General features: G+C 41.0%; 2 protein-coding genes across 6 annotated transcripts in view; both read right to left on the reverse strand.

The window, feature by feature from the left end:
* The window catches only part of smad3b (SMAD family member 3b), a 141,747-nt gene that overhangs the window by 21,043 nt on the left and 95,827 nt on the right, over positions 1-24,877 (reverse strand). For all 4 annotated transcript variants that reach the window (XM_077516761.1, XM_077516762.1, XM_077516760.1 and 1 more), the window contains 2 exons: positions 6,555-6,744; positions 6,349-6,427 (listed from right to left, as the gene is read on the reverse strand). The gene's annotated coding sequence lies outside the window, so the exon portion shown is untranslated. The remainder of the gene's footprint in view (positions 1-6,348; positions 6,428-6,554; positions 6,745-24,877) is intronic.
* Positions 18,533-24,877, reverse strand: part of smad6b (SMAD family member 6b) — a 34,375-nt gene continuing 28,030 nt past the window's right edge. For both annotated transcript variants that reach the window (XM_077516758.1, XM_077516757.1), the window contains one exon: positions 18,533-19,444. In XM_077516758.1, the coding sequence (XP_077372884.1) occupies positions 18,903-19,444 (542 nt within the window). In that variant the 3' untranslated portion in view covers positions 18,533-18,902. The remainder of the gene's footprint in view (positions 19,445-24,877) is intronic.

The following is a 24,877-nucleotide window of genomic DNA, read 5'->3' on the forward strand; positions in this document are numbered from 1 at the left end:
AACAATTTTATAGCTTGTTTAAAAAAAAAAAAAGGACAGAAAAAAACCATGCGACTGTATTATGACAATGCCTCCTCCATTAAAACAACATGAATGTATTTCGTTTCATATTCACTCATACACCTCAACAATGTCTTTTGTATGTGGTAAAGGAGCCACTAGGATCCCCTTCACCTCTCTTCATCTTGCTCTGTCACTGGAGGGGTTGACAAGTTGTTCCTGGCTGTTGGAGAACAAGCTAACAAAAGGGCTCTTGTTTGGGATTTCAGGCCTGCTCGAAAGCTCACTTTGATATGAAAACTCTGCTGGGGGTGGAAGGGGGAGGGCAACAGGGAGGGGAAGATAAAAAGGATGAAAACAAAATCAGACTGTCTGTCAAGCCATGTAGTCTGTCGGTGTAACCACCCGACGGACACACTAATATTTGTGTAGTCTGAAAAAAAAAAAAAAAGGCTTGTCGTGTGGTAAAGCTGGACGACCTTCCAAACAGTGTGTCTGCAGCTACAACAACCACCTGCCTTTTTCTGTTGGACTCGCGTACAGACCACACCGTGTGGCCCCGGCGGACGCCAGCGCTTCTCCGACGAGCGTAACGTGGAACCGCTGCGGCCCAGACAAACACGTGACACACAAGCACATCACCTGCGGCAGCCAAACAATTACTAGAGTGGAGCGCATTCCTCCATTTTGTCTTTTGAGGGCCATGATGATTCGGCCGCTATGGACAAAACGAAAAATAGCAAATGTTGGAGCAATGCTAGCCCGAGTGTGAGCCAAATTTTTCCTTTAGGAATCTATCCATCCATCCATTTTCTTGACTGCTTATTCCTCACAAGGGTCGTGGGGGGTGCTGGAGCCTTTCCCAGCTGACTATGGACAGTAGGCGGGTTACACCCTGAACTGGTTGCCAGCCAATCGCAGTAATTGTGGGAATGCTTCAGCATTCCCACATGTTATTGTGATTTTTATTCTCCACACTTTTTTGCGGTGTAACAACTCCCACATAATACTTTCAAATTTCAACTTGCTTAAAAAATTCACGTCTCCCGGGTATGATTCCACATTACTTATAGTATCCGCACAATTTAACGATAAATAACATTTCTTCATTCATTTTCAAAGGGATAGACATTGAACTATCTAAGTGTCACTTTCCACGCCCACTTCCATACATATAACTTATCATTGACACCAGGTGTTTGATACTGCTCGGTACTGCTGATACTGCTTGGTAAGGTGCATTGTCCAGTAACCAGGAGGTCATCATTTCATAATTTATCTCTCAATTTTCTTCATAAGCATTCCACGTGCATTCAAATCTGAGCATTCAGCTTTCAGCATTCCCACAGAATTTCTCTAGAAATTCCACTTAGTATTTAATAAAAATGATAAAACATCATTTAAAGTAACTAATTAACAGACGAAAACACCTCATTCACTGATGGATGTTCCGTATAATAAAGCTCTATCTGTGGGAAAGAAGCGAACGTTGACAGCGGACCTCCGGGGGCCACAAAACATGTCTGACAAGCACATCATTCAGTTTGCATGTGTTGTGGAATGAAGGGAAGCCGTGTTGAGATGAGCGCGTGAGCACGAGTGACAAGCTGCCGCATGTCGGCCATTCAAGCAAGAACGCGGGAGCAAAGTGTGAGGACGATTCACTTCTGCTTCCCTCGGCTTGTGAAGGCGCCTCTGCTATTATCTTGATTAGCAGCAGCCCGCGGGGAGGTTATTAGTGCATTTGTATTAATTCCTGGGGATCATCCCTTTCTGTCAGTACAGGCCAAAGGAGTTGCTCTCACAATAGTAAATGGAATGTAGAGAGAATCTATCTATCTATCTATCTATCTATCTATCTATCTATCTATCTATCTATCAATTACCCGTAAGCGAAAGCATAGCTAGTCATTTTCCCTCCCCAGTGTCATGTGACTCGTTAGTGTTACAAGGTCTCAGGTGTGAATAGGGAGCAATCATTTTGTTTAAATTTGTTTCTCATACTGCACGGATAAAACAATTTTTCCATATAAATATGGAAACAAAGTTTTGAAACATAAAACAAATGTGGAAAAGATGAAGTTGTGTATATTTTTTTGGATGCGCAAAAGTTTTTATTAGACTTTAGCAAACATGCTACTGAAAAAAAGGTCCCTGGGAGATCCCGGAACTTTTTGTTAGATTTTTTTTAAAAAGAAAGATGTCTAGTCACTTGACAAAGACTTATTAATATTTAACTTAATATTTGATGAACCCTAGCAGTTGTTCAATTAATATATGCTTTCAAATTCGGAAAAAATTAAGAGCTGGAGTTTGTATTTTTTTCAAATTTTGATGCCAATATTTTCCCTTTGAGTGAAAATTAATTTCGGCTCGCAATATTGGCTATCAGCGGCCTTGATGACTACTTGACTACTCGGCCCTGGGGAAAAAAACCCATATCGGTCTATCTCTATTACATATAATCAAAAATCACTTTGTTGTGATGTCATCGTCGATACATTTCACAGCCACTAGGGGGCTGATGTGCTGTGATGTATAGTATATCCCCCTATTCATTTCTATGGGTTGTCATTTTACACTATATCCGTGGGAGCCATCTGTACTATCTTTTCATTCACATGCACTGTTGTACATTGCTGTACTCCACGAAGCCTTCAGCACTTTGACTGTGCTCCGACTGACCCCGCCGCCTCCACCCGGGGGTTCATTCCTCTTATTTGCAACAGGCATCCATCCGCGTTAATGGCTGTAAGAACACGAGCGGCTGGAAGGAGACAAGCGGCTCTGACGCCGCCACAGGCCGGGGCGGGGATGGGGGTGGGGGGGTGGAGGCTGCTCACATAAATCTGCCTGGGAATCTCTGAGCGGCGCGTCAGCGAGATGACAGGAGAGCAGCAGAGATAAGAAAAAAGGAGCTGGTTCACCTCAGCGCAACGTCAGATACGCTGACGATAGGTATTTGATCTCTGGGATAAATAGAATGGCTGCGGGGGAAACACAAAGATCCATGTAGTGATGGAGGAATGCGGCTTGGTAGAGTGTACCACTTTTTTGGGGGGGGATAAAAAGAAATAATATTAATTTTATATTTTGGATTATATTAATAGTTGAATATTTATTCAACTGCCAAACCCAACTTTAAATATAACTCGAAAGAACAACCAGGAAAATAAATTAGTAACCAAGTCAGATAATAAAAGAGTGGTAGAAGCTCGTTTTTTAGAGTCGCGGTTGTATCCTTGAGCCCACCCCATTCATGAATATTCACGAGCAGAAGTTTGGTCACATCATGTCCCTGCTCACAGAACCGTCCACTAATCTCTGTATATTACTAGTAAGCCGCTAACCCATCCATGGCCGTGCAAGCCGTTGAAGCCACAAGGCGGCCATCTTACCACTCCCATCTAGCGAGCAGACTAGATTAGACATACATCACTTCTCGGCTATTAGTAAAGGGCAGTTATAATTATTTAATAAAAAAATATATATATATACAAATGTCCACCTGTTAACACCATTAGGCATATAATTTATACATGTATTTAAGGCAAGTTGTAAAATGTCTGAAGTCATCTTGTTTATGTTTAACACACTAAAACAATAAATCATGCTAGCTGTTTCTACTAAGTATTATCTCAAATGTTCTCTAATTTCGATACTGTAAATGTATCGGATTATATGCCGAGAAGTGTTTCTTGGGAGGAGCGATATGGCGGCCTCCCAAACTCAAACGTCTTGGCCTATCGGCTATCCAGATCAGCGTTACTGAGTGAGTTGTGAAACTCTTCGTCATGTGTGTCTCTCTGTATTATACTGCCCCCAGGTGGCCATGGTGTGTACACCAGAAGGAGCAGTACAATCTTCAGTGAACTGAATAAAAAAAAAATGTGGCAAAAACAGTTGATTTTTTTTCCATTTTATGCTGAAATTTAACTTGAATCTCAAAGGACCATTCCATTTGATAGCTTTTGGCCTCATTAGGTTCATGGGTGAGCTGGAAACTCTCACAGCTGACCTTGGACGAGAGACTGGTCGCCAGTCAAATCAAAGAACACATTTAGACAAACTAATCTAACATCATGGAGAAGGATGGGCATCTGTCATATGGTGTTCCACAGGGTTCAGTTTGGGGCCCCTTCCTGTTTTCATTCTGTTGCTGCTCCTGCTCCATTTTAAGAAAGCATGATATTTTCTTTCATTGATATACAGATGACAATCAGATCTATTTCCTGCATAGTAAAAAAATACACTTTCTCATTAAAGCCACTTTCATCAGCTGAGTTGAGAAGCTTTGAGCAACAACTTTTCATACACTCTCCTCTCTATGCTCTCTCTCGTGGAGGTGCTGACAGACGTTAACATTCAGAGTTTCTCTGTTCGGGCTTTAACAGGAGCCAGATGAAAGACAGGGCAGATTAAGATGTTCGGTACGGGATGGCACGGGATAAGTGAGGGAACGCAGAGGGTACGGAGGCAAACAAAAGCTGAAGGAATGTCTAACGTAGGGATCGTGTTGCAGGAATACGAGGTGTTATTAGAAATGGCTGCTCTTCATTGCCGGGGAGCCCTCAAGGGACACTCGTGTTCTCAACGGAGCGCACGGCCCCTTCGCTAAAGCCCCGCGCCTGGGGGACTAAACATGTCTCCTGCCGATACTTTAAAAGCCAAGTTCCTGCCACTCAGTGTTTAATAACTTTGAAGACGCTGCTCGCAGAATATGCAACGCCACACTTGAGCTTTTTTAATGAACTGTCAATGCTCATGTGTCTCCCACTGCGGCGCGCAAATGTAAAGTTTACAACGGAGCGTGACACTGATTTATGGCACGCTATTGAGTTAGCATCGTAAATGTTTCTCTTGAAGTCCACGACCGTGTCACAGCCCAGGAAACTCAAAACACGAGCTTGAGCTAATGTACATTTTATTGCATCTCACTCGTTTTATAGTCAAGAGCAAAACAATCAATGCAGATCATTTGTCTGCATTTAGTGTGTGCACAATGCGAAATAAATATCAAATACAAATGCTGTATCATAAAAAAACACATACATGAATAGATGTTGAATCAGAATGTTTGAATTTGAGTCAGAACGGGTCATGTTTTAAAAGTTTTTTGCGTCTATTTTGCCTTCACTCACATCTCACTGTGGGAGTGGCACATGTGTAGTGTGAAAATTACGCTAACTTATTGGGATATTAAGCCAGCTATTTTGCATTAAATTCAGTTAAAGCAAGTCAGTCAATAAAGCCCAGCAAGGTAGTTACTTCATTACTGGCCACCCACGGGTGAGGGTAGTTTAGTTTGGGAGAGGGAGTTTGGATATTTGGACACCGACTAGTTAGCTTAGCGCTAGCTAGTACCAGGCTTGTACAACATAACGGGATGAATTTAAGATGGAACCAAATGCAAAAACCCCCAAAATAAAATAAAATAAACTGTTCTGCCATTGGCCAGGGTATGGTGATGGATCCTAGTAATTAAAGTAAAGTTAGGTTAAGGTTTAGAGTTAGCGACGTAGGCTATGATGTAGATGAAGTGCTATATAAGAGCACTACATTTACCATTATGGTCAAATTGGATTTTTCCATTTTTTAACCAAATTCACTATTATACTGTTTCTAGTATTTTGAAACCTCTTATGTAGCTAGAAAATATTAGGAAGAGATTTCAGAGATGAAAATTATTTTCAACTCTGCTACTACAACTAAACCCTCGATACAGTTTAAACATATATTAAACAAATCAATAATATCAACATGACACTTAATATAAATGTTTGTAACATTAACAGTTTTATTTTGTTAAAATTTATTGCAATTTTCATTTAGATTTTATACGCCTTTTCATTTTTTGGCTTGTTGCAGGACAAACTGAACTAAAAAAAAATAATTACCTGAGCAACCGCAGACTAGCTGACAGTAAAAGCAGTTGCAGTCCTACCCTCCTATGAATCACACAGGTGCAGTCCCAAAACAGTCAAATAAACACAATTGTTAATGGCTCGACACTCCCGATTCAAATTATAACAAAATGACTGAACATGTAGAACGACACGATTGCTGCTCTTTTGGACACCCGCCCGTACACTTAATGCTGTGCTATTTTCTCATCCAACTGAAATGTACTCAACAATACAGTAATTGCAATAATCCAGACATTTCCTGTACTAACTGATTGTAGGCCAGAGGCAGGGTACACCCTTGCTTGATGGCCAAACAATTGCAAGGTAGACAAACAGCAATTTACACTCACCTTTCCACTTATGAACACTTTTTCCATAAACATAGAAAACTGAATTTTAATGCTGTTGAATGTTTACTCTGTATTGAATATAAACTGCATACCTTGCAACGAAAAACAGCACCATCTGGTGGATCATTCGCCAACATGTCCCTCAGTCATCAGTTTACAGCTTTTCTCTTTCTGCCAAGAGGACACAAATTCTCAATCCATCGTCACGTGATGTCACGATGATGCCCACTGCGACACATTATGTATTCATCTGCGTGCTAGACAGCAGCCAGGATTTGTGTGTTGTGTATGGACTTACGCACATTCCAGAGCCCACGCTGGCGCACTCGCACACGCTCAGCAGGTATGTCGGCTGCGGAGACGGCGGCTGTAGTGCGTAGCCGTGGAATGTGTAACCGGACCTGTGCAGCCTCCTCACTCATCTTTTGCCGTCTCACACCAACAAGTGATGGCTGGCGGTCAAGTACAGCCCCAAGGGATGATTTACTCTTGAACACAAGAGAGTACAATGGTCACTAGCATCTGATCGTCAAAACATTTTCCCCAAATATATATTTAAAAAAAAAAATTCTAGGTCAATAAAATGAATAATTATCTTATTAGGCCTTAAGCTAGTGTTAATTTCGTCAACGAAAACTAAACAAAAATAATTTTGTCGACTAATGAAGACGAGACGAAAATGTACTTCACTTAACAAAAACTGGACTAAAATCTATGGACATTTTAGTTCATGAACAAGAACACAATATTATATGATTTTGTGAAATGTTAATGTTTGGTGGTGATTTTTTTTCCTAAACCCTCACACATGCAAGCTTGTGTGAGTGAGTGAGTGAGTGAGTGAGTGAGTGAGTGAGTGAGTGAGTGAGTGAGTGAGTGAGTGAGTGAGTGAGTGAGTGTAGAAAAAAATTGGCTGGAGCGGTATAAACACTGTCCAGAGAAACATCCCAATGTTTACAAAACAAACACAAAATGGCAAAATAGAGGCTGGGGGGGTGGGGGTTTAGGAAAAAATCACCACCAAACATTAACATAAGCCCAGATGTGTAGACTGAGAAAGAGTTAAAGTGTGTACATCCTGTATTTAAAAAGTGCATTTTCCTGAGTGAAAACAACAGACCCTGTCTTTAACAAAAATATAATTAAATGCCAACTTGATAGGAGTTAATTTAAAAATAACATTCCAACAATACCGTTAATCCAACCACTAACTAATGCTGGCTAATTTACTAGCTCATATTGAATGGAATCATAGTTGCCACTTGTTGATACAGTAATTGTATGTGAATTTGTTTTTCATCAAAACGATAAGAGAAAATTTCATGTGAAATAGTTTTAGATAAAAATGTTCAACATTATCTGCCAACAAAAAATGTACAGGGGTAAAATGATTGTTCTGACTAAAACGTTGACAGTTTTTGTTGACTAAAACTAGACGAATAAAATTATGGTGTTTTTTTTTTTTTTTTTTAATAAAACAAAGACTAACATGCTCGATTTATAGTCCACTAAAAATGGACAAAATAGAAACTGGATGAGATTGACTGACTATGATTAAAAAGTGATTGAAACAGGACTAAAAACTAAGACTAAATTTAAAAATGGCTAATAACACTTGTATAAAATTAACACAACTTCAAGCCGTGTGCAAAAGCGTGGAAATGTTTATGTTTCTTTCAGTCTAATAGCAACCAAAAAAGTACTTTAGCTGACTTCACCAAAACTTAAAATAATAAGAAAAAAAAAAGAAAGATTTAATTTTTTTCTTACAGGGGACAGGATTTTTCATGGTGTGTGTCATGATTTAACTGCGATGACAACACGACAGGAAATTACTAAGCGCAACCAACGGATGATTAAAATAAGACAAACAGGTTAATTAAAGAGCTGACGTGGTTGGGCTTTACGCAGTCTTCATAAGCAAACTGAAGCCTTAAATGTGGCTTTAATCGTTAAAAAAAGGGGAATTTCTTCCCTCCCTCGAAAATCTGACCTCCCCTGAGAACTTGTACACAAGTTGACATAAAGCTGCAGGACGTAAACGCACGTTGAAGTCGGGGAGAAGACAGCAAACAAGAAGACACGAGGCGAGGTGAAAGAAGCGGCGACGTGGACATGTCGAGGAGGAGGAGGAGGCCACATGAGCAGGACCCAATCAGCCCGCCTGCACTCAACCGCCGGCGCTGCACGCCAAACCTCAGACTGGAAGCTTGGAAGGCAACGCAGTGTGACTGCATTTCCTGAATCCACCCCATTTAAACTCACAATATGGAACGTATTAGCAGGAGGGGGGGAAAAAAAAAAGAAAAAAAAGAAAGCAAGGAGGGGGCGGAGATCCTCGATCTTCTCTTTTACGGATTCTCGGAAAGGAGCTTGACATCCTTTCATATACACACTTCTAACACTACAGAACGTATTCCACAAAGGTAGAGGTGGCAAATGTACACTTAACTCCAGTGGATGTCGAGATATTTGTGTAAAAAAAAACGTAAAAGTAACAAAGTACGGTCTGAAATGTACCTACTGTAACTAAAATAAAACACTGGACAGCAAAATGTCACCGAATAGCTATCGTAAGAATGTATAGTAAGAAAAGGTTTAAATCCATCCCGGGCGGCGGCCATTTTGCAATTTGATGTTGAGTGAAAATGACATCACATTGCCGAAGGCAAAATGGCTGCTCCCTGAGAGGGATAAAAACGGATGGATTTCACTGCTTAATTCATATCCCACAAACACAACATTAATCAGAATACTAATACTAATATGTCAAATTATCGGGGTATTTTTTTTTTTTCAATTATGCAAGTAATTAACTGATGAGGGTGTGTAGTGGATCAAAAAATGTTTAAGACGTCCTTATAACATTAAATGTCGACAGAATTAACACAAAAGAGGTGCTCTTCAAATTTAGCTGGCAAAAAATGTTGATAAAAAGCCTTTTTAAATAAGCGATTAATTCGTGATTAATCTGATTGAAACATTTAATCGTTAGACTAATGGGGGCATATAGATCATATTATGAAGAAAAATGACTTGAGTTCCCTTTTAATAAAATGAAAATACTTTGAAATATATGTATACAGAGTTCCGGGTTCAGGATCCTGTTCTTTCTCCGATTTTCTTTCTTAACTCAGTTGTGTTGTTTTGACCACTAGAGGGCAGCACACTATTGTATTTATCACTGTATTTGAAAGAAGACGATTGAAAACGGGAAGTATTTCAAGCTCAGCCTCATTTTTGCTGATTAGAAAGAGATGACTGAACTTCTCAATCCTCTTACATCCTGCATTTTACACCTACAGAAAGCAACAGCGGCTATATTGATATCTTTCCAGCAGTTGCAAATGCTTTAAGTGCAGTAATTAAGTATTTATTCGTCCTTTCCGGACTGCACAATGGAGCCTCCCCCACCCCAAGAAAATCCCATTTCCCCCCCAAAGTGCCCAGAGGCAGAATGAGTGTGAGCATGGCAGCATTCATGTGCTATTGCCTCACAATTTCGATAGCAGGATCTGGAAAAGGTTTGATTATAGCCTGTAAAGCAGCTCTATTAAAGGCTCCTATAAATTACAGGGCTTTTTTTTGGACACACTATCACATGTACACACGCACACCTCTCATCAGTGAAACTCCTTTTTTGAATGCAAGGAGAAAAACGAGTACAAGTCGTTTGCAAGTTAATGCAATTAAACGAGTTTCTGCAACGGTGTAATTAAAAGCAAATTGAATTGTTGGCGGAATCGAGACAGACGGCTGCGCTGGATCAGAGTGAGCGTTCGCATGCGCGACTTCACTCTGAGAAGTCGACAACAAGATTTAGGAGGAGCAGAATGCGGATTTCGTTTTGTTTTGAAAGAAATCGGCCACATTTTTTCAGCATACCTCCGCACCACAAAGGAGCTCGTTGTGCTCGCATGATGGGAATGAAACAAGGTGATACGCTGTTGATGAACCAACGCCATCAGCTTTTTTGCCAAGCGCGTGTGCGCTCACACACTGTGGCATTCTTTTAACCTCTGTGGAAACTCACAAAAATAAATCCATTTCGTACGTCAGAGAGGCCCCTGTTGCAACCCTGTAATTACCCGAGGGCGGAAGGGAAGCCGGAGGGAGAGCGAGAGGGAGCGTTCGAAGATGTGCAGAGGAGCATCACCACGGCTTTGCTTTTTTGGCTTCTGACAAAGCGGCAAGTCGTGTGTTGAAGGCTCGCTTGGTGGCCCGACAGATCTTGTAAAATTCCCCCATCAGAGCTGTGACGGAAGATTCTGCAGCCTGAAGCGTTTACGCAGAAAAGCAGAAGACGAGGATGGCCAGATGAGGCACACACACACTGGTGAATTCAAGATGGCCTTCGATGTGTTCGGAGTTTGGTTCCAATATATAGAGGTGTCAAAATTAGCACGTTCATTTTGAGTTCATTTAAAGTTCCTTAAATAATTATACAATGACTTATATGCGAAATCAAAGTTGTGCCAAAACACGTCCCAAGCGGGAATCGAACCCTGATCTTCCACGTGCCAGTCCATTGCTTTAAACGCCACTAATTTTTTTTAACATGCGATTAATGACCGCCCCTTACTTAGAAAGCCTGCACTGGGGGAATTCCAGTCAACGCAGCAGACACATCCACGTCAAAATTTAGCAGTAATAAATGTAATATTAATGCATATTTTTGTGGAGACTGGGGTCAATTTGTAGTCTACAATTTTAGTCTACAAAGTCATATATACATATATATATATATATATATACATATATATATACTGAACTTTAAAAAATCAAAATAAGAACTAATTAGTTGCAGAAGTGTGCACACCCTTTACTTTTTGTGAGGTGGTTGTGTTCAGAACTAATCACATTCAACCTCATAATTAATGGAGGTCAGCTGCCACTTTTTAAAGTGCCTCTGATTAGGCCCCAATTAAAATTCTGATGTTCTTGTAAGCTTTTCCTGACATTTTTTTTAGCACAAGCAGTTTGTGTGGGCTACTAGTACACCCTTTGTTCAACTTCGGCATACGTGTTACTTGTGTGGCCATGCCATGTACTAGTAGACATCTGTACACGTATCATACTACGAGTAACTCGGTAGATGTTAACTCGTAGAATTTTGAAATGTCACTAGTTACAATACTACTAGTTGTCAACTAATGAACTAGTAAAATGTAGGTGACAAGGACAGAAAAGTTATACCAAAAGTTTGCAGCACTGTAGAGAAAACCACTTTTTAAGACAAGTACAAGCCTCCACCTCACGAGAAAGACATTTCAGTGCACTAGTAGCATGACTTTCTAGTGAGGAGGAAGCTTGTACTAGTCTTAAATTGGACATGTAGGATACTGAAAAATGCTCAACCGTCATCCAATCAGTCGCACCGGTGCCAATTCGCCAGCCTAAATCCGACGCGTTTCATCGAGGCGAGACGGTGCCGGCGTGCCTTCCCATAATCCCCCGTGAGAGCGTGCGTGGATCCCCAGCACGTCGGCGTGTGTCAGCACGCCCTGTAAGTGGCGAGCGCGGCAGCTGCGAGGAGCTGTAATTAACACCCCGCGCAGAGGTGAGAAGAAGACACCTTGTGGGACGGCGTTCATGACAAGACAGGAAGTTGTTCCGGCCGCTCCGTGTAATCTCCGCTCGTCTCCAAAGGTGCTATTAACTCCACCGTGTGTATGTGAGTGTTTTTTTTTTTTTAGAGGCGCCAGATGTGCAACATGGCGAGGTCATGAAATGGAGTGGCGAGCAAGCTGCTCCACATCTGCCTGACTTAACTAAACAATTGATTTTACAGCCATGTTTCCTCTGAGCGCTACGGGTCAGGTTAGCACAGCTCAGTACAGTTTGGAACGGTAAAGTCAGATTATATTATGGGATGTCATCCACCAAAACAGTAGTGGTGGGAGGTGTACTGTACTTAGGTTGATTTGTTAGGTATCTCCACTTAACTCATTCACTGCCATTGACGGATATACACGTCAATGGGAACGGAATTGACTTAATTCATTCACTGCCATTGACGGATATACACATCAATGGCAGTGAATGGGTTAAGACTGAACAGAGAGAAAATCTGGAGTTCCTCGTGAACATCTACAGATTCACACCCCTTTACCACATATGGAAGACCGGGATTTGTTGTCACATGGGTAAGTTGTCACATTGGAATTATCTAACTAAAAAGTGGACTATTGTACTATTTTTCTTTTTCTTTCTTATTAGTTGCAAAGTCCAGTGTGACATCTTAACCCATAATTTCAGACAACTTGCCCAGTGGCGGGGCAACATTTCACGTTTACAATGAAAGCGACATAAATACAAAGAGACTCCAGTCTTTCATCTGGTAGACATGTTGTTAAAGTTCTAAAGAGTGTAAAAAAAAAAAAGTGTGACAACAAGCCCTGGTCTCCCCTCTATGTGCTACACCACATATATGACAGCCATGCCACAGAACATTAGCGTCACAGCCGGAACAAGACTTAAAAACAGTTTCTACTCACATGCCAGACTTGTGAACACACAACATCACGATCTATCAACCACACTGTGCAGTTTTTCTTTTGTTGTGATGCTCACTTGAACGTTTTTACACTGTGCAGTATCTCTGCAAATGGTTGAATGCCTCCATCGTTCACTTTTCAATTCTTTTTTAGAAGTGTAGAGATGAGCAAAGTAACAAGTTCTTTGCAACATCTTGAATCATAACTTCAGTATATTTTTTTTCACAATTTTATCAGTACTTAAATATAAAGTTTAAGTATTTTCGCCACCTCTGCTAAACAACTTGGCGATACGTCATATCACTGCGTGAATGGCAGGCCTCCAAAAAGTATACACCCCCGATAAAACCAAGATGTCGATTCGGCAACTGTTTATGAACATCACTTTAAGCCTCAATAGATGCACTAATCACACAAAGTGACTCAGTAAAAAAATAAATAAAACAAAGCTATATATGCACATTAAAAATATTACTAGAACTGTTTTTTTTTTTTTTTCATCACCTGGTCTTCCTATGTTTAGTATTAAAATTACATTTGTATGTATATTTGAATATAATATAGTCAAAAAATATTTTGAATTCATTTTGATGTATTTATTTTTTAATACAATTTTATTTTAGTAGTTATATTTTATTTTTATTTTTTAAAATCAGAATTTAAAATAAAAACATGGAAAAATTGTTTATATTATATTGAAATTTATGTACAAATTTACTTTTTTTATTTTTTTATTTTTTTATTTTTTTACTAAAAGTCTACCATGAAGCAACCCTCTCTAGTATATGAAATGTTGCAGTTTTTAAACCTGCTCTCTTACTACGTAACTACCAATCAGTGTTAGAAACATCTCATCTCAAATCGTGGCCTTGGGCTTAAAAAGTATTTGAGAGAAAAAAAAAAAATAGAGTAGAGTTTGATTCTCATTGATTTTTTTAAAAGCTTTTTGATGTCTTGTTCCTCCCACTTGTTTAAGACTCCCCGTTTGCCAAAAGTTGTCAAGAGCTCCCAATTTTTTCCTCATCAGACACTTCACATGAAGTGCGTGTGTCACCAGCACTGCCAAAAATATGACTCACTTTTGCCGAACGATAAATAACAATGACAACTCCGCATTGGCCAATCGGCAAGCTGCACGCCGTCTAGCTCCACCCTTTAGATACATAACCCTACTTTTATTCACGACATTTCAATTGTTTGTCGAGCGCATCAAACCCAACAGAACTTTTCGTCAGTTTCGTGACTCGAGAGCAATAAGTGAGCAAGATTTGTTTCAGGGTTCTCGGCGTCCGGGAAAAGCTTCTTCAGTCTGAGGAATGTAAGTGAGGCTTTGGCAGCACCCAAAACCTAATAACAGGCTTTGGAAAATCTGAGCTTTAAAAAGCACGAGTGCGCTCACACACATGCTCGCAACACAGATACAGTAAAATTCTGCATTTTTGGGGGGGTTGGGGAGACCGGGACTAGTTGTATCACGGGTAAGTTGTCACGTTGCAATTTCCTTCTCCACCAGCGGGTGAACACTAGTTTTCTTCGGAAATGGTCAGAGAATAGAAGAGAATAGCAACATTGTGAGCTGAAATGAGTTCCAGTTATCTTTTTTTCACAACCCAAAGTAAACATTTTCAACTTCATATTTGTTCAAACAGTACATAGACAAATTCTAGCAGCATATCATGTGGACTCGTTAGAGGAGAGATTCGGGCATCTTGTCATGCTTCAGTCACGGCTCTGTTTTAAGCTAACTTTAAACTAGAGCAAGTTTTAGCCAACATGGTCGTTTGGGGCAACTTGTCACAGTCATTTTGGGGTTTGTTGTCACATATGCAAATAATGGGCCAATGAAAAATGCACCTCTGGCAACTCTTTTTACTTATGCCTGAATTGTTCTTCCGATGATGAGTCTGAATAGTGAGGAATTTAGTTTGCTGGGTTTTGTTTCATTCAAAATAGATTTTCCAGTTGTTATAACTACAGTACGCTCGTATGTCGGGACTGGTTTAAGTTTCATAATGAACCATCCATCCATCGCTTTATTTTTTGAAATTCAATTTAATCTCAAATTTCCAGTACAAGGGAAGCAAATTGAGGCTGAGAGCTTTGACATATATGCAAGCTTTAATCTAATTTAAGGACTTTAATCTATTTCATAATATTTTATGTTAAAGTTTGCTCAGTGACTATAGTAAATTTTCAAGATCAATAATAAACAATTTCTCTGGCTGGAAAAGCAAACAAACAAACAAAAAAAAAAACAGTCGAACAAGGATAATTTTGTCCTTGTTCTATTAGTTGCAAAATCCAATGTGACATCTTACCCCGTATACTATACGGGGTAAGATGTCACATTGGATTTTGCCCAATGGGTAAGTTGTCACACTATACGGCGTATAGTGTGACAACTTACCCATTGGTGGGGCAGCATGTCACATGTTCACTCCCTCTATTTGATGGCTTATAACTCTGCACTTACACAAAATACGAAAATGACATAAATACAAAAAATGTACCCAAGACTTTGGTCTTTCTTCTGGTATACATTTTGTTTATTTATGATGTATTCATTCCAAGCAATATATAAAAGTATAAAAAGTGATACAACCCGGTCTCCAATACAGCAGACAGATTCGGCTTCATGGCATGACGTAGCACATGTTTGGAATCAACTAAATCAGGCATGTCAAACTCAGTTTGGCTCTGGGGCCGGATCCAGACTTTCTGTTCTCAGGTGGGCCGGATCAGTAAAAATGTCAACTCCAACTATTTAGTTTTGTTTTTCAGTACTATGCTTTATCATTCAGCCTACATTTGTAGCCTACCCTACATATTATAATCACAGATGACAATGGATCTTTTCTAAGCACAACACATTTATTCACAAACAATGGAGAAAAAAATGATTTTCATGTTTGGCATTGAATGTGTTAACTGGTTTATTTTAACAGTTGAGTGAATGCAGTTTTACACCTGAACCAACTCCCCACACTAAACAAACTCAAGTGGGAGCTATGAAAAAAAATGTTTTGCCTTAATTGTCATACTGCTTTGAAATAATAATAAATAAAAATATATAATAATAAATAAAAAATACAAAATAAAAGTTTTAGCAGTGCATGGGCAATAAGATTAGACCACATCAGCTCAAACTACTAGGCTGGGCCTACTGAAGCTGAGAATATACTGCATAATATTAATTGTCTTTAATATGAAACCAGATTAATCTTATTTTTAATGATCTGTATTCATGAGTGCAAACAAATATCGTGTCATCACACTTTTTTCTCTCTCTCACTGCACTCCTGCAGTCTACTTGCTGCTGCTGGCTCCGTATTGAAATATGTAATATGTAATATTAAACTCTTTGAACACTGCAACTTGCTGATTACAAACCAAGCACACTGGTTTTGCATTCACTTCTGTGAATAAATAATTCTCAGTCCATTTTTCCTGGAAAACCCTGCACTCCGTGTCCACTTTTCTTTTTTTTTGACAGTGCCATTTTGGGAAGGGTGTGTTGACCGATAACTTTAGTAGTAGTGGTGAATGGTGAAGCAAGCTTACCGGTTTAATTCTAGTTGGACACATCACGTTGCGAATGTTTATTTCCTGGTACTAACTCGTGTCAGTGCTGCATGCTGGACGTGAGCTCTTTTACTGCCCTCTAGCGGCCGGAGCGTGCATTTGGTTTGTATTTATTTTAAAAAATCATAACTTTTGATAGAAATGAGCTATTGACTCGCTTTTTTTTTTGATACACTCAGAAATTTATGACGGGCCGGATAAAATCATCCAACGGGCCGGGTCCGGCCCGCGGGCCGTATGTTTGACATGCCTGAACTAAATGCTGGAATAATTATTTTTTTTGGTGACTTTGGCAGGAACTGATTGAGGCGTGTTCATCAAAAACATCCTTTTTCCTTTGAGTGCCATCCACAAATGAGATGTATACACTATACATGAACTGTCACTTGGCTCCCCCATCTAATTAAAACCTCTTCTTATCCTCTGTGGTGGCTTGTATAATGCGCCCACGAGGTGACTGAGCTCCTCGCCCACCCCCGTATATTGTCTATAATAGTCTTCTAGTTCCTCTCCAGTGGTGATGTGGACCCGTTTTCCCATAACAGAGACACAAAGGAGCAGGATAATGGCCCCCAGTTGTAGGGAAGTGAGCAGAGGCAGAGTGGAGCCACTCCTCTCCACAACGTTGGCTCCAGACAGGCAGCGGGGCCTTGGAGGAGGCCGTCTGAGCCGCTTTATGGAATGGGAGGGGGGGAAGCAGCGAGACGCCTCAATCGGAAAATCGTATTATCGAGTTTAAAGGCGCTCCTCATTGTAACAAGCGCTTTTCAAACGCTCTCCCCGACGTTAGCGGACGTTGGTCTATTAAAAGCCGCTCGTGAAAGCGGAACGAGCGGAGCTGAATGGCTCCTTTGCTGGATGCTGGCAAACGCGGACGCACGCTCGCCACCAACGCACCACCAATCGAACCCAACACCAGCAATTACGAAGGAAGCCAGCGAAACCACATCCACCCTGGCAGCAGTTTGGAAGATTCCAGTAGGCTTGTTAAAAAAAAAAAAGTGTGTGCATTCCACCATCGCAGAGGCCGTCACAAGTTGCTGGGTCCCCCGGACTTGTTCAACGCGCATTGTGAGACCCTGCCGATCAGGCATGGACCACACAAACGGTTTTGAGCTTGACACCTACGGGACGTCGCTCATTTTCGTCTCCAACCCGATGGCTTCTTAGGACCTCAAGGACATGTGGACTGAGCAAAATAATGGAAACATGTTGGCTGACAGTCAACTACAAACTTCAATGTCCAATATTTTATATATGTTATCTATACAGAAGTGTGGAACTGCCAATGAGGAGTAAACAACTTTGCAGTATGTTCAAATGACTGTCAATACGTTTGCGCGACTTTGCAGTACATTAAAAAAAAACTATTAATATGTTCAAATGACTTCATTAATACATTAGAATAACTGCAGTATGTTCTCACTTAATATATGTCCAATTCTATTATTATTCTATTAGTATTGGCATTCTTCTTCAGTACCTTATACCTTGAAATAAGGCTAGTATCAGCCTGATAACAACACTGGTATCAGTGCTTACTCATTTCTCGTTTTTATCGATCCATTCATTTTCTATATCAACACTTCTATTTGCACCACCTAAAAATAATTAGCACACACATGTACCACCATAATGACTAACATTACAATACAGTATTGTAGGAGGCCTGCGTTAATCAAAAATACATATTTTTGTATTCACTACGAATTATATTTCATATTAGTTTGTATTTATTAGAACTACACTTAAATGGTCGAGAAAAAAAAAAAATCAATAAAAGTTTCAAAATAAACAATTTTCAATGAACTTATGTTTTGCCAGGGTGGAGTGGATCAGCGGTCGCCCCGCAACCCAGAGGTTGTGGGTTCGATCCCATGCCATTGTGACTATGTCAAAGTATCCTTGAGCAAGATACCCCGTTGCTCCTCATGTTGCGCCATCAGTCGGTAAATGAGTAGTTGAATCTAAAGTGCTTTGATGGCCTTGTAAGGTGGACAAGCGCGATATAAATGAAGTACCATTTTGAAATGTGAGAGGTATTTGAAGTACTTAGAAACCCAAAAAAGCCCATCGAGCCAAGTGATTTGAACTTTGAACCTGAGAATCATAAGGCAGACTTGCGAACCTGGAGGCGCACGTGCCACAGGTTCTCTTTTCGAAAGGGAAAAACATGCATGGAAGAGACGAAAACAAGTCCATTTATTATACGAATACTTTATTATCAATGTGTGAATGGTTAGCTTTTCGTCTGGATATTAATAGTATATAAAAACTATACACCAAATCCAGGCTCAGTCCTAATTTTGCTGTATAATTTCTCAAGTTGGTATTGAAATTTTCTTTATCTTTATATATATTTATATATATATATAATATAGATAAGCCAAAGTGCATTTTCCATTTGTTTCCTCTTGTCCATATACACATTGCACCATACATAAATAATGACATTGTAAAAAGGACTCCGTATTTACAAGTATAATATATATTTTATATAATATATAAAACTTTATATTAAATCTAGGTAGATGATATTTGGGATGGTGTGTGGGGGTGCGTCCGTGTTATCTGTGGTTGTTCAGGAGGATCTCCAGCCAGCAGGGGCAGGAGGTGATGAACTGTCTGGAGTAGCAGGGCCCCCAGCCCTTGGCGAAGCTGATGCGCACGCTGTTGGGGTCGTAGGGTCCGTCGGGCAGCTCGGCCCCGGCGCCGTAGCGCAGCAGGCACGAGCGCTCGTAGTCGAACACCTTGACGGAGAAGCCCGGCATCACCTTGCGCACCACCAGGCTCCTCCCGCTGGGCGCGTCCAGCGTGGGCGAGTTGACGAAGATGGGGTGCTCGCTGCGGTTGTACGCCCACACGCCGTCCGCCTCCTTGCTGAGCAGGATGCCGTAGCCGATTTTGCCGCGCGTGCGCTGCACCGTGCTGCTGCGGTGCTCCAGGTTGAGCTGGCCCAGGCAGAAGCCCGTGCCCTGAGGTAGATCGTAGAAGATGCTGACGGAGTGCTCGTACACCGTGTAGAGGCGGCCCACGCGCGTGCGGTGCTCCCAGTACGCCACGTTGCACCAGTGGCTCGTCTTGGGGGCGTCGGGCGACATGCTGGCATCTGCCGAAACACACACGGGGTGGGGGTGGGGGAGGAGACGTTGGAGTCAAAATATCAACACAAGCAAACACTGCTAGTAAAAAGGAAGGCTTACGTTTGGGGGGGGGGGGGGGGGGGTGTCTGCTTTTTATTGTTGCCAGCAGATGGCTACGCTATAAATACCGTATTGAAATTCAAGCCTGTGCATTCAACAAACGCACACACATGGACTATACATATCCTGAGGGTGTATCCAGGTCAACACCTGCAGTTTCTGCCACTGCCTCAAGAGGTCACCGTCACGACTAAAACCCCCCTCACAGTTTCCACTGCATGGACGTGGTTCTTAATCTTTTTATTCTGCTGTTTGTTGCCCTTCAACTACTTCTACAATTTTCAACCATTTCAAATCGTTCCAACTTCAACATGTTCCAAAAATTCACGCTTCACGGGCTATTATTCTTCTCATTCTTGACTTGCACAGTTTTCCCAAAATTCAATATTATTCACCACAAAACTGCCCATTCATTGCAAATGAGACATTCAAAAATTCGCACCCATTCGAAATTCAAATGGTTCAGCTTCAATTTACCTTGGGATCGATCTTTAGCACCCCCCATTTCTCACATCGCAAAAATTCCACATTCCCCACTCAATATGGCATATGTTTCACCCCAAACATTTCTTAGGTTAGGGACTTTCGGGTTCATATAGTTCCTATTAGAAATTCACGACTGTTCCTATTCAGAATTCAAACGTTCACCTTTTTCAATTCACCTAGAAATTCAATCTGACTGACTCACCCACGCAAAATCTTTCCATGTTATTCTACATTTGTAACCCACAAATTGCCCATTCATTTCCAATGACACACTCAACAATTCCTTCCCATTCAACAATCAAAATGTTCAGATAATTCCATTTCACTTTGGGAATGATTTTCAACAATATCACATACCAAAAATTCCACACTTTCACTTACATATTGCACATTTTCACCAACATCATTTCACATTTATTTGACAGTCTTCAAAATCATTTAATATAATTCCAAATCATTCAATACCGTTTAACATAATTCCATATCTTTCAACATTCTACCTCAATCAGTATGATTCCATGTTTCTACATTTTTTCATTCAGCATTTCAGCATTCACACGCAATCTCTCCAGAAATTCCTTCATCTAGTCGAAAAATAATATATATATATATTATTTATTTATTTATTTTTCAAATTTAAGACAGGGATTAATGGTGAACAAAATGAATAGGGAGAGAAGCCTTTTCATCAAACCTGGCTCTCTTCACCTTGTTTGTTTAGCTTTGCTAGCTAGCGCGTTACTTGTGCACTGTGGCTCGTTAGGATAGACTTGACCCCCATCGCTCAACTCCAAAATAATAATAATAAAGACAGCAACAACGCTAATAAAGAAATCACACGGCGTACCATCACAGCCACAAGTCAACTACTGAGCGCACCAAATTCCCTGATTGGCCCACCAAGTAATGAAATCGCCTGCAGCCAATGATGTCCAAGCGGGGTGTGTCTTCGGACACATGCTGCCCGTTGGCATGCCTCGTGAAATATGTCCACAATGAAAAGACTTTTTTTTTTTTTGGTACGTTTTTAGTCCTGCAGAAAATGATCACGTCTTCCTCCTCAAATTCCACAGGAGGAAAAGAGGAGGGAGGGGGTCCCCCTCCCCCAGCGCAAAACTCTTCCCTCTGCTGTGGGGCCAGGGACGGCATTCAGCTCCCTGACAACTTAGCACAAGCCCGTGACCCGCCGACCCCCCGGCCTTCATGCTATCAGCTCCCATTAACTCACACACAGAGTGATGCCATTATTTTGCTTCACAGAGTCTATTGGCACAGAGGATTTAAAGCCCAAGGCCCGCGGCCCCATTCCTTTCAGCCCGCGCGCTCTCGGGGCGTAATGACCGCCCGCCGCATTAACAGATGCCTCCGAGGCGGAGGAGCCAAAGACGTCGCTCGTTCGGTGACGTTTGCACAAAAGATTAGCGAAAAAGCCAAACGTGCGCGGACACAACCGCGTCTGCCGGTTTTGGGCTTTTCTGTGCATTGGCTGAGTGGGAGTCGGGGCTGCAGGCGCACACACTGGTGGCTGAAACGACCCCCCCCCCAGCCCCACCGCCTTCTCGTCAGGGGCCCCGACATGCATGTGCCATTAGTGAATTCCACACTTGCGACTCCTCTACTCCGAGTTTAGCGTTTATTGCGAGCGGCCTGTACAAAGAAGTCAGCCCGACTTGTTTACGGCCCCTCTATTGTCTCAAATCAAACGGAGCTCGCACATCAAGGTAAACGTTCAAAGTGTGCGCACAAAAAGGTCAAATGGCTAATGTCACCTTCTCTTTGGTCGCTTTGCTCTCACACGAAGCCTATAACCAAGTAGGGCTAAGCAATTAATCGAAATTGAATCGTGATTTCGGATTTGGCTTCTCCTGTTCATAAAAGCATTATAGTCGAAGAAAGATGATGAATGTAATGAACTACGCGGTGTGTATTTGCAAGTTCCTATGTTGTGGATCGTGCTAATGCTAACATCAATGTAAAATCCCATTGACATGCTAACTAGGCGTGTGCATCTCTCCACAAAAGACAATTTGACATGACTTTCGACACATGGGGGTGCAAAACAATTCAAGGACTGTTCAATTTGAAAGTGGAACGATTCAATTTGGTTCGACTCGGGACTACGAATCGATTTCAGTTTGAAATGATAATGCAATGACTTTTTTTTATTTTTTTTTATTGCCATTTTCCATACATTTCAATGAACTTGTCAGTACTCCAAATGTGCCATTTCTTTCTAAATATCTCTCCAATAAAAGACAATTCAATACGTATCTCAACATATTTCAAAGAGGAATGATTCAATTTGGTTCAATTTTTGTTACATCCCTAACTCATTCACTGCCATTGACGGTTATATACGCCAAAAATCCATTTTAACTGGACTGGCGGTGAATGAGCTAATGCTAATGTGAAATTAGCATCGGATTCCTTCAAATAACGAATAGTCTCACAAGCAAGACAGACAGGTAATATAGAAATGCTCAAAGTCACTTTAATAAAGCTCATTTACAACTTTCTTCTGCTGCTCTTTTTAAATAAAAAAATAAAAAAAAGTAGCTGTTAATAACAGAAACACAGAGTACGATCACGTGAACTCGGCAAGTACGGTATTCCTAAAAACATACTCGGGAACATACTTTCCAAGAATGCTGGTCTCTTTGTAAATTGGAATGATAAATCTAAGAATAATCCTTTTTACTAATCATAATTTCAATAGTAATCAAGATAATCGTGATTATTTAAGTGAGCCCGAGCTGAGTGAAGACAATGAAGGCACAGCGATCCAGGCCTCTTCCTGTCCCCGCGTCATGTCAAAGCGTCGACGTGTGCTTTTGCGCACGTGGTCTGCGAACCAGACGTGTTTGTGTTTTTGGTGCTCAATTTGTGTGTTTTGGCTTGGGGAGGGGTGCACTGAGGTGAGAGCTTTGAGAGAAGGGCTCATTAGGATCTCTTTGACTGGAGCGCAACTTTCGGCAAGCAGCTGGACGCTTGGAAAATCACCACGGCAACCGGGTGCCTTCTCCAGCGACGCATGTCTTATGAGTTGGACTTGATGGAATTGTTCTTCCGCAGTGGAAACTCTGATTTCGTTCTACTCGGAATCGGATCAAATGTTTTACGAAAAGTAGACCTCGGAGTGTGAGACACTTATTCCACAACAAAGAGCAGTCTCAACAAAGTGTGTTAGGTTGGAAGAGAAGATTACACACCAGAATTGAGTTATGCCTTAACTGCTGACAAACAACGACGTGGTAATAAAGCCTCAATTTCCTTGCTCATGTGATCGTATGTGAGCAAACTGCGACAGAAAGTGAGCGAGAGCGAGAGAAGGCGTAGAAGGCGCGTTCAAACACGGCACGAGCGGGCGAATTAGGGGAGGGCGTGTGTCTTCCTCCCCTCTGACCACAGCAGAGGCGCCCGACTCCTTTGAATCCATGTTGGCCTTTGAGAGGGTCTGCTCAGGGTGGAGTTGCGGCAGGATGGGAGCAATTACTGGTGCTCTGCATCCATTTAACCCCGTCGCCCTTTAACAGCTCCGTTTACCCATTAGAATAGTAGCACATGTTATTACTGTTATTTTATTCTCAAAAGCCTCTGCTTTTAGTGTCACTCTCGGAGTCCACGCACTCGGCCACAACACGGCCCTCCTTCTTTCGACACGCTCAACACGCAAACGAGTTAAAACAAGATTCAAAGTGCGCTCGCTGTTGTTAGATATCGGCAAACAACTTGTGATGAATTAAAAAAACATTTTCCTGATGCACTAAATAATGACTACAGATCTGCTTAAGTCTAAGCCAGGGGTGTCAAACTCATGTTAGCTCAGTAGCCGCATGGAGGAAAATATGTTTTACCAAGTGGGCCGCATCAGTAAAATAACCGTATATAACTTAAAAACGATTGCTGTCAGATTTTTGCGATTTGTGTGCCAGCCCAAAATTACGGAGCTCAACTGTAATCATATTGTTACAAAAAAAATAACACAAATGCAAATGGAAGGCAGCAACACTGAATTGTGGATGTGTTAAATCTACCTGTTTTGCATATATATTGTTCCCAGAATGCCTTGCGTGGCACAGTAAATGACGTTATAAGGACGCTAATCTTTGTCATATCTATTTGTGTTATCAGTAATTGAATTTGTGTCGTATTTAACACGTTTGTCGTTCTGTGATTAATAATAATAATAAATTCTTCTTCTTCTTCTTCTTCTTATTATTATTATTATTATTATTATTATTATTAAACAAACTGTAACTTTAAGTTGTGTGTAAAATAATGATATCAAGGACGATTCTCCCATACAAGTTGCTCCCATTGCTTATCTGAGGACTGATTCTGAAATTACAAATTTTATATATTTTGATTGTGGCTGGCTGATTATATATATATATATATATATATATATATATATATATATATATATATATATATATATATATATATATATATTTTTTTTTTTGTACTTTACAAAATCATCTCGCGGGCCGGATTAAACCCCGTTGCGGGCCTGATCCGGCCCGCGGGCCTTATGTTTGACAACCCTGGTCTAAGCGGTCTAGATCAGTGGTTCTCAATCCAGCCTGTTTTCCATGTCTCCAACAGCAAAACACAGGTGGTTCAAACGATCAGCTAATCAGCAAGCTCTGCAATGAAGCCTGATAACGATCCTCAGCTGTGTTGGTTGAGGGAGACATGGAAAATGGGGTATATGCCACGGAAGAGGCGGGACAGATAAAGAACAAGCATATTTTGCCTTGATATGAGATATTTAATATTAGTCCGAGCTTAATTTTTGCAGTGTTGTGCAAATTCCACCGGCTTTCAAGCTCCGGCTTCCAAAATGCAATCAT

Source organism: Festucalex cinctus, chromosome 3, assembly GCF_051991245.1.
Source record: "Festucalex cinctus isolate MCC-2025b chromosome 3, RoL_Fcin_1.0, whole genome shotgun sequence".
NCBI classification, from domain to species: Eukaryota; Metazoa; Chordata; class Actinopteri; order Syngnathiformes; family Syngnathidae; genus Festucalex; species Festucalex cinctus.